At 43.9% G+C, this 19,800-nt stretch overlaps 1 protein-coding gene across 1 annotated transcript in view; it reads left to right on the plus strand.

Annotated features, from left to right (window-relative positions):
- The window catches only part of LOC140128255 (complement C3-like), a 76,779-nt gene extending 61,053 nt beyond the window's left edge, over window positions 1-15,726 (plus strand). The window contains exons 35-41 of the mRNA XM_072149815.1: window positions 5-94; window positions 2,672-2,777; window positions 5,542-5,631; window positions 6,336-6,413; window positions 7,883-7,966; window positions 15,272-15,410; window positions 15,510-15,726. Of these exons, the coding sequence (XP_072005916.1) occupies window positions 5-94; window positions 2,672-2,777; window positions 5,542-5,631; window positions 6,336-6,413; window positions 7,883-7,966; window positions 15,272-15,410; window positions 15,510-15,651 (729 nt within the window). The 3' untranslated portion in view covers window positions 15,652-15,726. The remainder of the gene's footprint in view (window positions 1-4; window positions 95-2,671; window positions 2,778-5,541; window positions 5,632-6,335; window positions 6,414-7,882; window positions 7,967-15,271; window positions 15,411-15,509) is intronic.
- Window positions 15,727-19,800: the final 4,074 nt, after the last annotated feature.

Raw genomic sequence — 19,800 nt, forward strand, 5'->3', positions numbered from 1 at the left:
CCAGCTGAAGGATGGAGTGGACAAATACATCTCTGAATTTGAGATCAACAAGGGGGCCTTTGATAAAGGAACATTGATCATCTACCTCAAAAAGGTGAGAAGTCAAATATATATGTAATACTTGTGTTAAGTCCATTAAAATTACTAAAAGTATTTTTTTATTGTGTTGTGAAAGGTTATGTAGACATGTACTGTAGCACTGATATCTCCCAACCATCTTGGATTCAGTAGAACCGTTCCGGTTCTTGGAATCGGTTCCAATGTCCTGGGTGGTGGGAGGTAAGTTCAGGATTTTATTTTACCATTCTATATTTGTCACTGCTTTGTGTGGTCCTGAGGCCCCCTGGTTTGGATCCATGATATCATCTCACCTGATATCTTCAGATCTGCACACAGCAGTGGTAAAGACGAGAAGTGGACAGGCGAGTATTTTTGGTTTTGTCTTTAAAGTTCGACACCAACTGTTTGTGGATTATTATTTAGTTAGACATGCACCTGGAAAATTTTTGGAAACAAAGTAAAGGAAAAATTTTGAACTGATCAATTGTTAACCACAAGTGTTGCCAGCAGTATAAAGTCCTCATTTGTGGTCTTGTTTTTGTTATACACCAATACTCTAGTGGACATGGTGAATATTCACCAGGAGCCGCAGCTGTTCGTTTATTTTTACTTTAAGGCCCCGGAACTTAATAATACAATTGCCAAGATTCACTGAACTTCCCTGCTGTCAGGATTCGGGTTCAGTGGACCCCCTGGACCACCGCGGGAGATGGTACTAGCCGACACCTGGGACCAGAATCTTAGACTAGCCCATGGTGACAGCCAAGGTCAAGGTACCTTTGCAGGAGACAGTCTTGTAGTCAGGCTCAAATGGGCAGTCAGGGCAGGCAACAGAGATGCAGAGTCTAAGTCCAAGTCTGGTTTCAGCAACAGGAGATCACGTAGGAGGGAATGGGAACACAGGAACAAACAGGAGCACGGGTACAGGAATGCAGTAACAGGAACAACACAGGAGGGCTATCACGATGTCAAGAAGCTCAAAGAGAGTTATGGGAGTCACCGGATTAAATAGCAAACCCGGAAGTGGCCAGCTCCAATCCCCGATGCGCTGGCCCTTTAAATTTCCGAGTGCCGGCGTGAGCACACCCTAGAGAGAGGGTATGCACACGCGGGCTAGGCCGGACTGTAGCAGGAGCGTGCAGAGGTGAGTTTGGGCCGGGGGAAGCCGTGCCATGGAGAGGGACACGGGTTTGCCCTCAATCCATGACATGGATCGCGGGGGCTCCCGTGACACATGCCCTTCCCTTAGGCCAGTTTTATAATAGTTTAAAAAAACTTCTGTATCACCATCATTTCTGGTCTATTGAGTGAGATTGAAAAGATGCTGATTTTATCGTTCATCTGTACTTTGTTTGTGTGAAGGTCTTAGGTTGCTTACTGTTTGGGGTTCATTGCCTCCTTTTTCTGCTGTCTGCCCTGGTCCAACAACAGTTAACAGTTGTGACTGACAGCTCTGCTACAATCACCATCACCAGACCAGGTTTCCCATAAGTATTTTGTTCACCTTCAGATTATTGCTGGTTAAAGTTTCTCTTAGCTAGCTCCATGCCGTGAGAGAGAGACACTTAGTTTTCTGCATTCCTGGTCTTTTGATCTCAGCTCTATACTCTTCCATATCTGCTATTGGGTACATCTTTGCTATATCTGTTGTGATCCGGCTCTGTTCTTCCCTGTTTTTGCTGTTTACCTTGTTACATGTTTGCATATTGGTATGTAGACTGACCGTCTTCAAGTTTTGCCGTACTGGCTAGGGTATGAGAGGCGAGTAAGTAGGGCTGTTAGGGGGTAGAGTTTAGGGCTTTGTCCTTCAAGAACTGAGTCCCTATAAATCAAATTTAGAAAACCCCTAAATATATAAATTTGAAATTAGAAAGTATCTAAAATAGTCTGATAACCCCACTCTAAATTGAACAGTTCATGAGCTCTATCAGTGATTGTAATCTATATTTACATGACATTGCAGATTTTCTATACATGTATTTGCATTTTTTATTTTCTATTTAATGTATAAGTTTAGAATTTTATGTAGAATTTTAATTCATCATTTTTGGTGCAAATTGGTGCAAACTCCACAAACCCATCCTATATTTTTTTAATGTTTTTTACTTTTTTCAGTTTTGGTACAACTCTAGGTTTTTTTTTCCGATTTGCTTCGGGTGAATGTTGAGACACAACAGAAGTTTAACGAATTGAAGTCAAATTGATGAATGATTGATTCGACAGACTTTTAATGGCTTAAGTTGAACAATCGTTGAGCTCAATCAGTAATTGTATGGAACAGTTTTTAACAAACCAAATTCTGCACCATATTATATGTTTTTTTTTTAAACTTAAGTATTTGCATTTTTGTTATCTATATATTTATTATTTTATTATCTAATATCAATATTTCTTGTATTTTTTTGAAATCACCAATTTTGTCGGCTTTTGCCTATTTTCTGATCTTAAACACACTATATAAGCGGGGCAGGACTTCCGACAAATCCACCCTACATATTTTTTCACTATAATTGAGGCTCCTTATATTGGAGGAATCCATTTTACCTGTGGACAATGACTAGAAGGACCTACAGGACAACTAATCTCAGGAGTATCTTTTTGATTTCCACAGGTTTCTCACGAAGAAGAGGAATGTCTGAAGTTCAGGCTCAACAAACATTTAGAGGTGGGACTTGTCCAACCAGGTTCTGTCACAATCTACGACTATTATGCACCAGGTAACTTCATCAATATAAAAACCCACCAAACCTAAGTGGACACTTCCAGTTCTCATCATTGTGGATTGATTCAATGTCAGTGATGCACAACAGTTTTGTCCTGTTTCCTCAAGGTTTTATGCACTGGGGCAAAAGGGAGTCATCATGACGTGTTCATATATCAACATGGGGTTATTGTGACATATGTTGACTTATGTGATCAAATGCTTTCTCATCTGTTGATGGCAGACCATAGATGCTCCAGACAGCCATTGTCGGAGGTTGTCCTGAGAAGAACTCCAGCTTTCGATGCACCAGTTAGATAGTAGGGGTGAGATAGCAGTTACTCTTAAGGTTCACCAACTTGAATTACAACCACAGGGGGTTTCTTGAGCTCCATCCTGAGCTGTATTCATAGTCTATCCCAGAAGGAGGCCTATACATCATAAACATGTTGAGTGAAGTGAGTCTGCCTCTTGAGAAGTGACGTTAGCCGTACTAGAATCTGGACGCTGATGCCTGAAAGTGAAGAGAAGAATTACATTATAGAAAATTGAGACTGTGTAAGGACCGATCCCCAAGATGTTGTCTAAGAGAGAACAGTTTGTGTGTGAAGACAACGAAACTGCTATAGGGATGTTATGATTAAGGGGAAGATACTGCCAGGACAATGCTCCAAGTGGAGATGACCCAGAAACACTAAGATGACCTCATTTGAGAACTCTAAAACCATCAGGATCATTGTCCACCAGTGAGTAGTACATTCCCTACATTCTCCAGTCCAACCTGAAATTCCACCGTCCCCAGGAGGATAAACCACTGCAACACCAAATTGCAAAAACGACTCAATACTTTATTTTCTTAATGTAATATGCATAAATTATACCAGTAAGACACATTTATCTTCTATTCCAGATGTGCTAAATGTCATAAATGATATTCATGACTTAAAATTGTCTAAAATTTGCACCATTTTTGGCGCAAAAACTACAGACAAAACCATGATTAAGGAAAACTTAGAAAATGGAAAGAAGTGACTTGAGACATTTGTAACAAATGCATTTTTATTGGTTTTTAAGGGGTTAAACTATCCTCTAAAGCAGAAATAAATCAGGTATTGTCTCCTGTCTAGAAACTATGGTGAAACCCAATGGGGCTCATTTACTAAGGTTTCCTGATGATTTCCGAGTTGCACCACATTTAACAGAGGTTTTTGGCACACGCGATCGGATTTTGGCACCGGCTTTCACGCAACACATATCCGGGGGGGCGGGCCGTCAGACTATCCAAAGGATTTGGACAACGCACGGGATTAAACTTTGCAAATTGTGTCACAAGACATGCACTCACATACATCGGGAAGAAGAAGGTGAACTCTGACAGACCTGAGCGGGGAAGCCACACATGCAGGATCTCAGCCGCACAATGTTGGTGCATGGCGCTGGACTTCATCTTTGTCAGAACATCCGGATCGGGGATCGCATACATTTTCCCCAATATGTTCCCAAATCATGGTGGGCTATTAATAGCATAGGGCAGTGGTGGCACTCAGAGCCCTCTATATGGGCACCCTTGTCATCACCCCAGGGTAGAGTTTGCCAGACAGGACTCAAGGCCTCTTGCAGTCACAGGCAGCTCAGGACCCTAGAAGGAAGCTACAATGGTAATCCAAACTTCTTCTGCTTCTCTCTACTGTATTGGTGTCCTCGGGTGCCTATACAATTTAAACCTGTGACAGAAGGGAGTAATAAGTTACTGCTTGAATTGTCGCATTGGCACTTTGCGAAAAAATATGTGGGTTTTGGTTGTAGTTTGGGCACTCTGTGTCTAAAAGGTTCACCATCACTGGCATAGGGTATGATAACAGCGCCCCTGGTGGTATGTATCTTCAGACATCAATCCAGGAGCTCCATACTTCCAGAACTTGGGATAACCTGATCACTATTGATTACACCATTATAAAAGTTACATTATAATGTGACTGGGATGGCATTGGCCTGGGCATATTCCATCTAAATGGAAGTAAACGGAAGCAAGGTCTTCTAGACAGACAGGTCTGATTGCTATGAATACTCTGGGGGTCATTTACTAAGGGCCCGATTCGCGTTTTCCCGACGTGTTACCCGAATATTTCCGATTTGCGACGATTTCCCCTGAATTGCCCCGGGTAAGTAAATCTGCCCCTCTATGTCTACTAACCATATTGGGGCAGATTAACTTATCCGGTCCATTCACGACCCCTCTGTGGTGGATTCGGGTCCCGCCGGGATTCATTAAGGCATTTGTCCGACGCCCACCAGGTGCCGCTGCGGCGCTGAAGAGCATTGGAACGCAGTCAAGTACACTGGCCTATTCCTTTTGAAGGTAAGTGCAAGCTCCGAGACACTTTTCTTTTTTTTAAATGCGGCGGTTTCTCCGAATCCGTCGGGTTTTCGTTCAGCCACGCCCCCCGATTTCCATCGCGTGCATGCCAGTGCTGATGCACCACAATCTGATCGCATGCGCCAAAATCCCGGGGCAATTCAGGGGAAATCGGCGCAAATCGGAAATATTCGGGTAACACTTCGGGAAAACGTGAATCGGGCCCTTGGTAAATGACCCCCATTGTGTAAGTCCCGAGCAAATGATCTATATCAGGATACTCCTGTCTACGGACTATCTGATTAGAGCAAATCTCCTATTAACATAGCGGAATGAGAGATATTCTTGTAAAAATGCATTACGGTAAGCTGGGTGACCTCTTAAATCTGGAGAATACGATACTACACTCTCTTTTCTTCCACAGAAAGTCGCTGTCAGAAATTCTACCACTACATAGAGGATAATACATATTTTGGTCGCATCTGTCATGAAAACGTGTGTCGTTGTGCTGAAGGTAAAGAGTGTTTGCCAACTCTCCCAAGATTTCTATGGGACTCGAATTAGAAGGGAAGAGGTCTGATCTGGGGTCGGTAATAGGAAATGATCTGCTCTGGGTTCTGTATTTTTGGGATTGACTGGTCTTAATCTGATATCTTTTCTAAGGATGTCCAGGGCCAAATGATTGGACAAATGCACTTTTTGGGATAGAAATATACTATTTTGTCCAATCTTGGTCCCTACCATGTGATAAAAAGGCACCTTCCCCCAATGGCTCCTTGTGTTCTTAGTAAGAGTGTTCATAACGTTCATACATTTTCAGAATTCCTGGGTTTGACCGTGTCTTTGTTGCATGGAATCCATACTGCCCCATGATTATATATTCTGTTCTGGTAAAACATCGGCTCGACTTGTCATTGTTCTATGTCTGCCTGTCCGGACATTGGACCCACATGGATTCTGTCTGGTTACTGCAAGCCCACAGACATATTTACATACCACTCTAATAGGTGGAAGCCTTGTGCCCTCATCGCAGGCAGGTCCACATACCGGTTGGAAAATGCTATTGGGATTATCCCAAATTTAAACTGGTTAGGTGCCACAGTGGGTCCACGTCCCACTTGTTGTTCTAAAGAGTCTACTTTAAGATTCCTTTTAATGACCCTTTAAATTTCCCAGTGATAGTTAAAGTATTTTTCACAAGTTTGCATCAATTTTCAGGAAAATGTTTGATGGATCAGGAGAAGAAAGATGCAGAGTCTCGACTGGCGGACGCCTGTAGTAGTGGAATGGATCATGGTGAGGCACATCTATCATATATGTACATGTGGTGCACCCTGGATAGGAAGGACATCAACCATCAGTTGAGTGACGGTAGATATGTCCTAGTAACAATGTTCCTTGGGATTTCTTTTGTTATAACTGTATATCCCGTGTAAATATAGAGTTATAAAAGTTATGCAAATGACCCTGGGGTGCTCAGGCTATACGACCCGAGTGCCTCAGGGAGCCTAGTATTCTAATTTACGCATACCCCCATAGCACTACAGGGGGTCTGCATAAATCAAATCCAAGCTCCCTGAGGCACTCAGGTCATATAGCCTGAGCACCACAGGCTTAATTAGCATAACTTTTATAACTATATATCCGAAATCCGTGGAATATAGAGTTGTAACACAAGAAGTCCTGAAGAACTTCTTACTAGGACACATCTGCCACAATAGTTTTAGTTTTCTCTAATGCCGTATGGTGGTGACTGCCATGTGCCATTTAAGTGATTTGGTGATGGGTTTTCATAATTTTTGGCAGATATCCCTAATGTCTAACAGCTCTGGTGACTATTCCTATCTGTTTGTACTGTTTTGTTTTTGTCTCTGTGTATCACACTTTGGCACAGAGAAGGATTGCCACCCAGTTACCGGCCACCACCTAGTGTGGATTGAGTAAGTAGGTAGGGTGAGTCTGGTGGATTCAGAATTAGGGCTCACTCTCTGTGTCCATTTTTTTTGTTCTTAATTCCCTCATCAGAGCTGGATGATGCAATAGTTGAAAAGTCTTGTAGGAGGATCAATTTTTTTTTTTATTATTGTCCCAGGTCGGACTTTTTTTACCTCAGTACTTACCTCTGGTTCAGTGCTCTTTGGCATACATAATTTTAGCAGCCTGTAGGTGGCTTGTACTAGGCTAAGGAGGTCTACACTACACCATACCAATAAAGGCCCGCCGTGATGAGAACCACTGCTTTGGATGCTGGATAAAGATGAGTGAGCACGAACCCACAACTTCAGCAAGAAGTCTGGGTTTAGGTCCAACTCAACCCCCAGCAGGTATTAACTGTTTAATCCCTACGGCATCAATTGCAGTTGTTCGCGGTGGGTGTACCCAAACCGAACTCTCAGGATTGAGTGACGGGAGATATGTTCAGACAAACTTTGTGAACCCATACCTGAAAAAAATATGATCTCACAAGACCCATCTAAGTTACCTGATTTTAGGGTTTTCTATCTTCTGATTTAGATAATAGCATGGATGAAGGTGTGAAGGTCTTTGGATAAAAATTGTCCCACAGGTCTGGGAGTTGCCTTCATCCATATGGTAGTGGCCAGTTCTTACACCACCATCCATATGGTTGAGTAGTTTGGTTGGTAGGAGGCCATGGCAGTCGCCAAATTCTGTTCTTTTAACAATGATTGTCTTTTTTATACAAAATGTTTTTTGTTGGTAAAATGTTATGACTAATCTCCCTTTCTCTTGGATTATCTGCATAGTATACAAGGTGACCCTTCTTCAATCATATTATGAAAAGGACTTTGACAAATATGAAATGCTTGTAACAGATGTCTACAAGAAAGGTAATGTGCTGGGATGTCTGTCTACTCATGGTGTAACAAGAGGAATAACATTAACATATGAACAGTCCCGAACAGTTTTAGTACATAGGTGCAGCACGAGAGGAGTTTTAGAGACAATATCCTAAAAGCATGTAGTATTAGTAGACGGATTTAGGAAGATTACTTACTGGTAATAACTGCTGGGGTCAGGGGGTTGTTAGTGAGGTGGTGATCTATAGATAGATGAGAGACAATTTCTTTAAAGCTGAATTGAATCTCAATATTTTTTTTTTTTTTTTTTATCAATCTTGTTTATTGATAAGCAAACACTAGTAACAATTGTAGTACACTTATTTGGTAGTTACATGTATGCATAGGGTACAAGTTATGTAATACATCATATAGTTTGTTAGAGAGTTACATCAGTTTGTACATGCATAATCTTATAACACTGTAGTGTCTACGAACAGTAATTAACTAGATTATTGTTTAACGGGGGCTAAAGTGGGGTAAGTAAGTTAGAAGGAGGGTACGTTATTGGTGGGAGGGAGCGGGTGGGTGGGGTTGGGAAAGGGTAGGGGGGATTCCAGGTTACGTTGAGGGAGATGGTTTAGCGTATGTTGTGGTATTGTTGATTAGTCGGGGAGTGTTGTGAATGATGTAGAATTCTGAAACGTTATCCATTGGGACCAGGTTTGCAGATGTTTATCATGTGTTTTGTGGTTTTCTGCTGTGAGTTCTTCCATTTTCTGGAGTAAGAGGATTTCCTGGAACCATTCAGTGATGGTTGGTACTCTGGAGGATTTCCAGAGACGAGGTATGAGTGTGCGAGCTGCTGTCAGCAGGAAACCCAAGAGCTTGGCTTTTTTGTTGTCTAACTGTGCGGGAAAAATAGAGAGCAGTAGTACGGATGGATCGTTTGGGATTTTATAATCCAGGATATCTGAGGATATTTTACATACTTGGCTCCAGAAGGTTTGGATCAGGGGGCATTGCCACCAGATATGGGTCATTGTACCTTCCGCCTGATTGCACCTCCAGCATTTGTCAGAGCAGGAAGGATAAATTTTGTGGAGTTTGGTCGGGACCCAATACCATCTAGAAATAATTTTGAAATTTGTCTCTTGGGATTTAACCGCTAGTGATAATTTGTGCGTGCGGTGGAAAGCTCTGGACCAGTCATCACTGCTGAATGTGGTGTTAAGTTCCTTCTCCCATGATTTTGTGTATGGGATGTGAGAATTTGACCAGTTGTCCAGTAGCAGGTTGTATATTGCTGATATCGGGTGCGATATTGGGGAGGGTGATAGGCAGAGCTCTTCAAAGGGTGTTAAATCCCTGTGCAGGTTAAGTTTTGTTTTGTGTCTGTTATAGAAGTTTCTGAGCTGCATGTATTCCCATTTGGTTTTGGGTAGAGATGAGGCGCATACGTTGAGATCCTCTAGTGGGGCTAGTGTCGAGGGATTTAAGACTGATTTAAACCTGAGGGGTTTGTCTTGTGATCTCATTGGTAGTAAGAAGTCTTGTGCAAGACCTGGTGGGAAGTCTGGGTTGTCTGTGATTGGGGTGAGAGGGCCATAGGGTTCTGTCAGTTTGTTCGTATCTGGGGGTCTATTTATTGTCTTCATGGTTTGAGCTGCTGTGAGGGGTAGATTATTTAAATGGTGCGGTGTGAGGAGTGAGTGTGAGGACCAGGGTATTCCTGCCAGAGGGCAGGGAGAAAGTTGGTTTTCAATTTTAACCCAAAGTTTTGAATCTTGGTGGAACCAATCTAGGACTCGGGAAAGGTTTACTGCGTAGAAGTAGCCCTTAATATCCGGGAGACCAAGACCTCCTTGTAGTTTCCTACGTACCAGGATGGATTTGGCTAGTCTGGGGGAAGATGCGGACCAGATGAATCGGTTAATCAGAGTTGTCAGTTTGTTGAAGAACACTTTGGGAAGGGCGATGGGGACTGTTTGATACAGATAGAGAAGTTTTGGAAGGACTGTCATCTTTATGCAGTTTATTCTCCCTATCCAGGAGATCTTTTTATTTCCCCATTTTGTGAGATTGTTTTGGAGAGAGATCAGGAAGTTTTTATGATTATGAGCGTATATGGCGTCTGCACCAGAGGCGATTTGGACACCCAGGTAGGGGATGGAGTCCCTTTCCCATGTGAACGGGTATTTCTTTTGGAGAGATTTCGTGATATTGCTATGTAATCCAAACCCTATTGCTGTGCTTTTGGTCATATTAACTTTGTGGTTGCTGAAATAGCCAAAGGTTTGCAGTACTTCCATTAAGTGTGGGAGAGATTTATCCGGGTCCGTGAGATAAATTAGCACATCATCAGCAAATGCTGAACATTTGTAGGAGGTGTTCTTTATCTGTATACCATGTATCTCTGGGTGGTTTCTGATGGATATTAGTAGGTGTTCGATAATTAGTGCGTAGAGGAGTGGGGAGAGGGGGCACCCTTGTCTGGTCCCATTACTTATTGTGAATGGAGAGGAATAAAGACCGTTGACTCTGATTTGGGCTTTGGGGTGATTATATAGGGCTTTGATTTTGGAGAGCATGGTGTTTCTGATGCCTATTTGTTTAAGTGTTGCTTCTAGGAATCCCCAGTCCACCCGGTCGAACGCCTTCTCTGCGTCCAGGGAGAGAACTAATAGTGGAGAGTCAGTTTTTTGGGCATGATGTATGAGAGAGAAAGTTTTTAGTGTATTATCTCTCGCTTCTCTTGTGGGTATGAAACCTACTTGGTCCGGGTGAACTAGGGACTCCAGCAGGCGGGAGAGGCGTTTTGCTAGTAGTTTGGCGTATATTTTTGCGTCAGTGTTAATTAATGAGATGGGACGGTAGCTTTGGCATAGTTGTGGGTCTTTCCCTTCTTTGGGGATTATTGTGATGTGGGCATGTAAAAATGCTGGTTGGAATTGGACAGCATCGGAAACCGTATTGAAAGTGTGTAACATGGGGGGTGTTATTTCGTCTACTAATGTTTTGTAAAATATGGCTGTGAACCCGTCTGGACCTGGGCTTTTGCCATTTGGAAGAGCTAGGATTACTTGTTGTATCTCCTCTGGGGAGAAAGGAGTGTCTAGTTGTTCCAGTTCCTCCTGAGATATGGATGGTAACGCTGTCTCTTGTATGTATTGTGGTAAAGTTTTGAGGGGAGAGGGAGGAGTGAAGTTGGCGGAGGGAGGGGGGAGGTTGTACAGTTTTGAATAATACTCCATGAACGCTTTTGCTATTTCCTCGGGCTTGTGAGCGGTGGGACCGGTATTTGTTTTGATTGATGCTATATATGATGCAGCTTTTTTGTCTCTAAGGGCTCTGGCCAGGTATTTACCCGGTTTGTTACTCCACTCATAGATTGAGCGTGAGCAAATCTGAAATATTCTTTTTTGTTTGGCGTCCAATATGGTGTTGAGTTCGTGTCTGGCTAATGTTAGTTCTCTTAGGGAGGCTAATTGTAGTGACTGTTTGTGTTTGTTTTCTAAGTTTTGGATGGTCGTTAGAAGGTTTTGTGTCTTGTGTTCTGTCATGCGCTTTAGGCGAGCTCCGTGTTTCATTAGGATTCCCCTAAGAGAGCCTTTTAGTGTTTCCCAAAGTGTGGTGGGGCTTGATGTGTCTAGTTTGTGATCATTTTCAAATTTAGCGAATTGTTGTTTCAGTTCATTTAGGCAGATGGGATCTTTTAGGAGAGATTCGTTTAATCGCCAGTTATATGCAGGGCGTTTTGGGGGGAGTAATGTTAGTGAGCAGTAAATGGGGGCATGGTCTGATAGATAGGACAATCCTATTTTGGAGCTTTGGGCAGTGGTGAGAAGTTTATGATGTACAAAAATATAATCTATTCTGCTGTACGAGTTGTGGACTGCAGAGTAGAAAGTATAATCTTTGCTGTCTGGGTTTTGTAGCCTCCATATATCGCAGAGTTGCATTTTATGCAGGGATTTCCTTATTCTGTTTATTTTATTGAAGGGGACGGAGGATTTCCCTGAGGAGGTGTCTAAGGTTGGATTAAGTGCTACATTAAAGTCTCCTACCAGGATTAATGATCCTCTAGTGAAGGCACACAGCTCGTCTAGCATTTTTGTGATAAAGTTAGCCTGGTCTGAGTTCGGGGCGTATATATTGGCGATGGTGAATAGCGTGCCTTGTATTTCACACTTTAAGAAGATATATCTGGCGTGTTTATCCATTTTGGTTTCTTGCACTTTGCATTGAAAGTTTTTGTGGAGAAAAATTGAGACCCCCTTTGTTTTCCCTTCTGGGTTTGTGCAGTGGTAGGATGTTGGGTAGTACTTGTTTTTGATGTTTGGGGTATGGTTCGTTTTAAAGTGTGTTTCTTGCACACAGAGAATATGAGTTTTTTGTCTATGCATGGTGTAAAGAACCTTAGACCTTTTCTCGGGTTGGTTAAGGCCTTTTGCGTTGAAAGATGTTATTTTTAAAGATGAGGACATTTTGTTTCAGATTAGTAGTTTTTTTTTTTTTTGTTTTTTTTTTTGTTTTTTTTTTTTTGTTTTTTTTTTTTTTTTGCTTTATTTGGTTTGGTTGTGATGAGTACCTGGACTTGGGAGGTAGGGATTTTAGGGATGCTGGGGAAGGGCAGGAAAGGTGAAAACCGGACTTAGCTAGGGTAAGTCGGACAAATCTTGTTGAGAGTTGCGTTTACGCAATTTAAAGAACCGTAATGCCTTATTACGGTTAAGCCTATTGGGGGGTTGTGTCTAGGCAGTTTATTTGTTGTAGTGTTGGTTGAAGTCTATAGGTTATTAGTTATTTGTTTGTTATCAGTTGTCATTTATCCGGGCCTGTGGATAACTTAAGGGATATGGTCGATATATAATTTATAGTTTAGAGTTTGTGCATGGGGAAAAATGTATGGTGTAGCACTATGGCTTTGGTATGGGGTTTTGTTAACAGCAAATAGTAAAAATAATTTTTTAGCAAACAGTTTGAGAGATCCCGGGTGAGATCGCGAGCTCCTTGTCTGTATAGTTTAGGGTTGGAAGAACCCATTGATAGGTGTTGTGATGTAATGGGGAGCTCGCGGGGACACCTAGGACCTCCCATGACAATAACAGTTAAATCAGAACAGACTGAACTTAATGGGAGAGGAAAAAGAGAGAATGATATGTAGCCATGTTTCTGTCTAGGACTTCAATTCAGGCCCAAACAGATATGGCTGCCATCTTCTTCTGCAATAAAGACATCAATAAAGGTGGATCAGACAGGTCTTACTGCTTGTGGTTTGAGATTAGAGTTCCTTTAACTTTCTTGAAGTCTCTCTAATGGTGGCATTCTCCGTTCTCTCTGTCTTTGTTGTCGTGGCGTGTCGAATCTGGTGGAGGAATTTTGGTTCCAGCTCAGGGATCTTGTGTTCTGTCTTGGGTCTTGATCGTTGAAAGGGTCATCCCAGTTGGGGAGGGATATACGTGGTAGGTTTAATTCTTCCAAGAAGCTCGGCAGATCCTCTGGGTGGGTTAGTGTTGCTTGTTTGGTGCCATTCTTGGCGTGCAGAGCGAAGGGGAACCCCCACCTGTAGGTGATGTTTCTGTCTTGTAGGAGCGAGAGTAATGGGCGTAGCATGGCCCTCTGGCGTAGTGTTCTCCTAGATAAATCTGGGAAAAGGGTTATTTTTGCTCCATCAAAGTCTATTTCCCCCTTGTTGCGTGCCTTCTGCAGGATTTGTTCTTTGATGGCGTAGTAGTGAATTCGGCAGATTACATCTCGAGGTCTAGCAGGATCCGAGCTTCTGGCTCTTAGAGCTCTGTGAGCGCGGTCAAATTCGATTGGAGTATCGACCGGCCGTTCCAGGAGGTTATTGAAGATGCCTGTGAGTGTGGGGATCAGGTCAGGTGCATGGGTCGCTTCTGGGAGCCCTCTTATTCGGATGTTGTTCCGTCTGTTTCTGTTCTCCAGATCGTCTATCTGGGCCGCTAGATGGCGCTGTTGGCTTTCCTGTGTGTTAGTAGCAGCTTGTAGCTCCAGGATAGTGGAGGAGATTTCTGTTCTGAAAGATTCCAGCTCATCTACTCTTTCTTGCAGGGATGATACGTCAGATTGGACCTTTTGTAGGTCTTGGCGCCAGGCGCCTTTTAGGTCTGATGCTAATGTATCCATGTCCCTTTTTGAAGGAAGAAGTGCTAGAAGTGCCTGGAGTTCTGGATGGCTTCTCAGGGCTAGTGCTGCCTCTTCAGGAGGGGGGAGGCTGACCAGGACATCAGCATGGTCCGACTGAGAGGCTGCAGGTCTCTGTGGGCTCTGAGAGGGCTCAGGATCTGGATTAGTGAAATAATCAGGAGCCTCTTTTCTACCTGGAGCTTGGTTGTGGGTATTTCTTTTGCCAGCCTGTGATGTTGCTGGGGACCCGAACAGGGTGCGTTTAGATGGGGGGCTGCTGCCTGAGTCTCCTTTCCCTCCTGCTCCTTTCTTAGTGGAGATATCTCCCTGGGTGTTATGTGGGGGGGCCATCTTGTCTCCTAGTCCCTGAGTGGCGTTGCGCGTGAGGGATCTGGTGACGGAGCGCTGGCCCTGAGCAGTGGGTATGAAAGCAGGGGTTGGTGTGCTGAGCGGAAGCCTTGGCTGTGTGTGGGCTCGGGGGCTGGTGGTGCAGGGGCTGTTACACTTACCCCGGTCCTGTGCCGCTCTGTTCTCCTTCCCTGCAGCTGCCGGGGGTCGGGGTGAGGGAGTCCCGGTGCGGCTCTGCGCTCCTCTCTTCACAGCAGCGCGCTGTGCTTGTGAGCGCTGCTGCTGTGGACTCTCCTGCCCTTGAACACGCTGCTGCCGGGGACGCTCCTGCTCCTGTGTGCGCTCCAGCTGCTGGGCCCTTGAGCGCCGCTGCTGCTGTCTCTCCTGCCCGTGTGGGCTCTCCTGCAGCTGGTGCTGGGAACGCTGTTGGTGTGTGCGCTCACACTGCTGAGCGCTCTCCTGCTGCGCCCGATGCTGCTGCCGGCCGCGTGGTGTGAGGTGGCGGGAGCGGCTGCCCGTGGAGGGAGAGCGGTCCTGGAGGGGCTTAAAGAAGTTAAATATCGGGGTGCCAGACACCGGGGAATGTTGTGTCCTCCTGGAGGTACGTCTGGATCCTGGTTTCCCCATGCACTGTATATTTTATCTCCCTTTATCCTCTGGCCCGGAGCGGAGCTATCTCATGTGCGTCTGACCTGCATGGCGGTTAGTCACGCCCCTCGAATCTCAATATTTGAATATTGTGGTCCAGGTTCTTTTTTTATTGGCCTACTGTTTGATAACATCTAAACTTCCACGTGTGAACCTGTAGAATTGATTAGAATTTTCTCATCATTACTGATTTTATTTTACATACCTTAGGAACGGACGAAGATGCCAAGGACAATAAGCGGATCTTTCTCAGTCATGTAAGATGTCGTAAAAATATAAAATTGGAAATAGGAAAAGATTACATTGTATTTGGGTCATCCAAGAACGTTTGGTACACTGAGACCTTTGGGTAAGTGAGAAGTCTCATCGTGGAGATGAGAATGGGGTAGATACATCAAGTTTATGGCACTGTCGATACATGCTGACCATCCACTGTATGTCTCCTCAGCTACAGCTACGTCCTGTCAAGCGATTCTTGGATTGAATGGTGGCCGAATCAGAGGGAGTGTCAAGATCCTGAGTATGAGGATCTTTGTAATGACTTTTCTTCATTTACTTTTGAACTTAACATTTCTGGTTGCCAAAGCTAATGGTCAACCATATTCTTATTTCCACAAACAATAGGATTTATATGCCATGACAATAAAGTGATCTGTGTCCTGTAAGCTCTGTCTGATATTTTTTAACACCACCAATCAAACCTTTAAAGGTATCTAGGACCAAAGCAGTTGGATACATAGAGAGAAGCACAGTGGATTCGGAAAAACCGCCGCATTTTTAAAAAAGAAATGTCGCGAAAATTGCACTTACCTTCACTCAGCCCGGCTCGGTGTATTCCAGTGCGTTCCGATGCTCTTCAGCGATGCTCTTCACCTGGTGGACGCCGGAGGAACTACCTTAATAAATCCCGGTCGGACCCTAATCCAGCGCAGGGAACACGCCGCTGGATCGCGAATGAGCCGGGTAAGTAAATCTGCCCCAGTGGGGCATATTTATCAGGACCTCTGCGCACCGCCAGTGGCGCAGAGGCCCTGAAATAATCGTAAATGCTAGCTTATTGCTAGCTTTTGCGATTATTTTCCCCAATCCGCCACCTTCACGCCAGTGGGGCGTGAAGGGGGGGCGCGGCCGAGCGGGGGGCGCGGCCGGAAGGGAGTGGGACGGTGCGGGGCGGGATAAATGCTGCGCTACTGGCAGCCCGATACATCAAGAGGCAGAAGCCTCTTGATGTATTGGGCTGTGAATTTGCAGCGGCGGGGCGATCATACGATGGCGCACGAGCGCCAGCGTATGATAAATATCCCCCAGTATCTTTGTGTCCAAGGAGAAAGTTCCTGAATGTGTTCATCCCCACAATTTGAATCTCCATGTACAATGTAATACTTGTCGAATGATTTGTTAGTCGTCTGCCTGCCACTTTGTATGGCTTTTATTAATTTTTTTCATAAGGTTTTTATTAAATGTTGTGCTTGGTATGGAGTTAAGATGCCGCAGTCACGTCCAAGTACTAAGTCTTTAAACATCTCCCACATAAGGGAGTTGTGTGTGTTGGACTCCCAACACCAACCAACAACCTACTAAATGCTAAGAATTGATCAGCAAAATCAACTAGGCAAACCCCTACCGCTCCCTACAAATCATGAAGGTGGCCTACTTTGCTTCTCCCATGATATTCCTGCAGTAGAGAGCGGGTGACACTGAGACACTGGCATTGAGAGGAACTTTGCATCTAATTCATATTAATATAAGTTTGGTCCTCATCTTGTGATTACCTCCAGAGATTAAGGATCGTTTCTGACCATGTCACCTGACAACAGATGCAGGCTTGTCTTGCAGCGAGTCACCTGTGTCACACAGATGCTGAGTTTTTTTGTCTTTGAATGAAACGAAGAATATATATTTCCCATTTTGAACAGGAAAAAGTAATGGATCTGAAGATATTATAATTCTTAGGCAGCGATGGGCTAACCTCAATTCATAAAGGTCATAGACATGCTTACAAAGGTCATAACATCTAATAACTTTTAATTATCCCAGTTTCAAGTTGAAATTCCCCACTTCCAGTTATGTCACCTTCGCTGCCAGCTCTGACCTCCTGATCCATCCCCGACCTCCCATCATAGCCACCGGCCTTGACCGTCTGTCTGTTCCTGACTAAGAGACTGCCTTGTGATCGTGTACCTCGACCTTGGCTGCCACAGTGGACAACTCGCGCCTGTGGAATGACCTGGTGGTACCACACTGCAGCAAGACCATCTTGCTTTGCGGTGGGCTCTGGTGAAGACCGGGTGCCACTTAGATTCCGGTTCCAGTTGTCTGCTTACATATTCGTCAGCGGTGGTCCAGGGGGTTCACTACTGCAAATCTTTACACCTAGCACATGCCTCCCAGTAGATAGGTACCCCCAGTAGATACCACAGCACATTCCCCCAAGTAAATAGGTAGCCACAGAACATGCCCCCCAGTATATAGGTAGCCACAGCACATGCTCCCAAGTATATAGGTAGCCACAGCACATGCTTTTAGGAGATAGGTAATCACAGCACATGCTTCCCATTATATAGGTAGCCCCAGTACATACCCCAGTAGATAGGTAGCCAAAGCACATGCCCCCAAGTAGATAGGTAGCCACAGCACATGCTTTTAGGAGATAGGTAATCACAGCACATGCTTCCCATTATATAGGTAGCCCCAGTACATACCCCAGTAGATAGGTAGCCAAAGCACATGCCCCCAAGTAGATAGGTAGCCACAGCACATGCCCCCCCAGTATATAGGTAGCCACAGCACATACCCCCAGTAGATAGGTAGTCACAGCACATACTCCCAGTAGATAGGTAGCCCCAGCACATACCCAAAGTATATAGGTAGCCACAGCACATGCTCCCAAGTAGATAGGTAGCCACAGTCAGCTCCTCATCACTCCCACGCTGTTCTCTTTGACCCAGGCTTAGACAATGGCGGCGATGGCGCCTGGGTCGTACAAAGGACATAGACAGCGGTAACATCGCTGCCTCTGTCTAGTGATCAGTATAAGAGACACACGGCAGCCATCACTATTTATTAAAGATCTGTCTGTTAGCCAGATGCAGCCAACAAAGAGCCATATCTGGCTACCGAGCCATAGGTTCCCTACCCCTGTACTGGCCTCAGCCATCCAGAAGAATCTCTGATAATATGGTGAGACAGTCCAACCATGAACACTATTACTCTTTATTTAACACCTTGCCGACCGAGGACGAACTATATCGTCCTCGCACGGCAAAGGGTGTATGGAGAGAGCCCACCAGCTCAAACAGCCAACACCCGCCTGTCACTGCCGCGGTTGGTGCTGGCACTGATTGCGGCAGTTAACCTGTTAAGCACCACGGTCGAACCCGACCGCGGCACATAAAATACCGTTATATGGGTGCCGCCATCTTGGATGGACGATCGCCGCCCCCTGGAATGTCATCGGAGGGCGGCGATCGCTTGCTATGGCAGCTTAGAGTCTCATTGAGACTCGTAGGCTTGCCATGTGCAATGATTTATAATAGCCACCAAAGGGCAGGCTATTAAAAATCATTGTAAAATTGCTATATACTGCAATACAGTAGTATTGCAGTATATAGTATTAGCAATCGGAAACTGCAGGGTTAAATTACCCTGGAGGATCTTAAATAATGGTAAAAAAAAAAATTTAAAAAAAATTTAAAAAAATATGAAAAAATAGTAAAAAAAAGTAAAAGTTTAAATCACCCCCCTTTCCCTAGAACTGATATAAATAAACAGTAAAAATCATAAACACTTTAGGTATCATCGCGTCCCAAAATGTCTGATCTATCAAAAAATATTATCAAATTTTTCCGGCGTTTAACCTCGTAACGGAAATTGGCGCCCAAAGTCGAAAATGTCACTTTTTTGCCATTTTGAAAAATATAAAAAATTCTATAAAAAGTGATCAAAAGCCCATACAGTCCTCAAAATGATAGCATTAAAAATGTCATCAAAATTGGAAAAAAATGACATCACCCACAGCTCCGTGCACTGAAGTATGAAAAAGTTATTAGAGCCAGAACATGGCAAAATGAAGCTTTTTTTTTTTTTTGTACAGAAGGTTTTAATTTTTTTAAATGTATGAAAACATTATAAAACCTGTACAAATTTGGTATCCTCGTGATCGTACCGAACCAAAGAATAAAATAGACATGTCATTGCTCAGTGAAAGCTGTAAAATCCAAGCCCACAAGAAAACGGTGCAAATGCGTTTTTTCATCATTTTCACTGCATTCAGAATTTTTTCCTGCTTCCCAGTACATACCATGGAATAATAAATACCATCACTATGAAGTGCAATTTGTTACGCAGAAAACAAGCCCAAACAGAGCTCTTTACATGGAGAAATAAAAAAGTTACAGATTTTTGAAGGTGGGGAGTGAAAAATTTAAATGCAAAAACGTCCCTAAGGGGTTAATACTTCTCCAGGGTTGTAAATGCATTTGTGCTAGATTTCAAGTGCTGGATACCAGGTGGACACTGGATTACATATAAGGGGTAGATAAGGAGGAAACCCCTAAGGCCTGGAAGATAAAGCTTTTGGTATGTGTTGACTAAATACTGACTATATTGACCATAGCAGAAAAGCAAACCTTTCAGAATTATGTATGAAAAAGTAAAAAAGTAAAACTCTAGGGTAGTGTAACAAATTGTGGCAAATTATGGCTTAGTCCCGGGGGGGTTGTGGGGGGCTTCATATTGTT

The sequence above is a fragment of the Engystomops pustulosus genome, chromosome 4 (assembly GCF_040894005.1).
Source record: "Engystomops pustulosus chromosome 4, aEngPut4.maternal, whole genome shotgun sequence".
Lineage (NCBI taxonomy): Eukaryota > Metazoa > Chordata > Amphibia > Anura > Leptodactylidae > Engystomops > Engystomops pustulosus.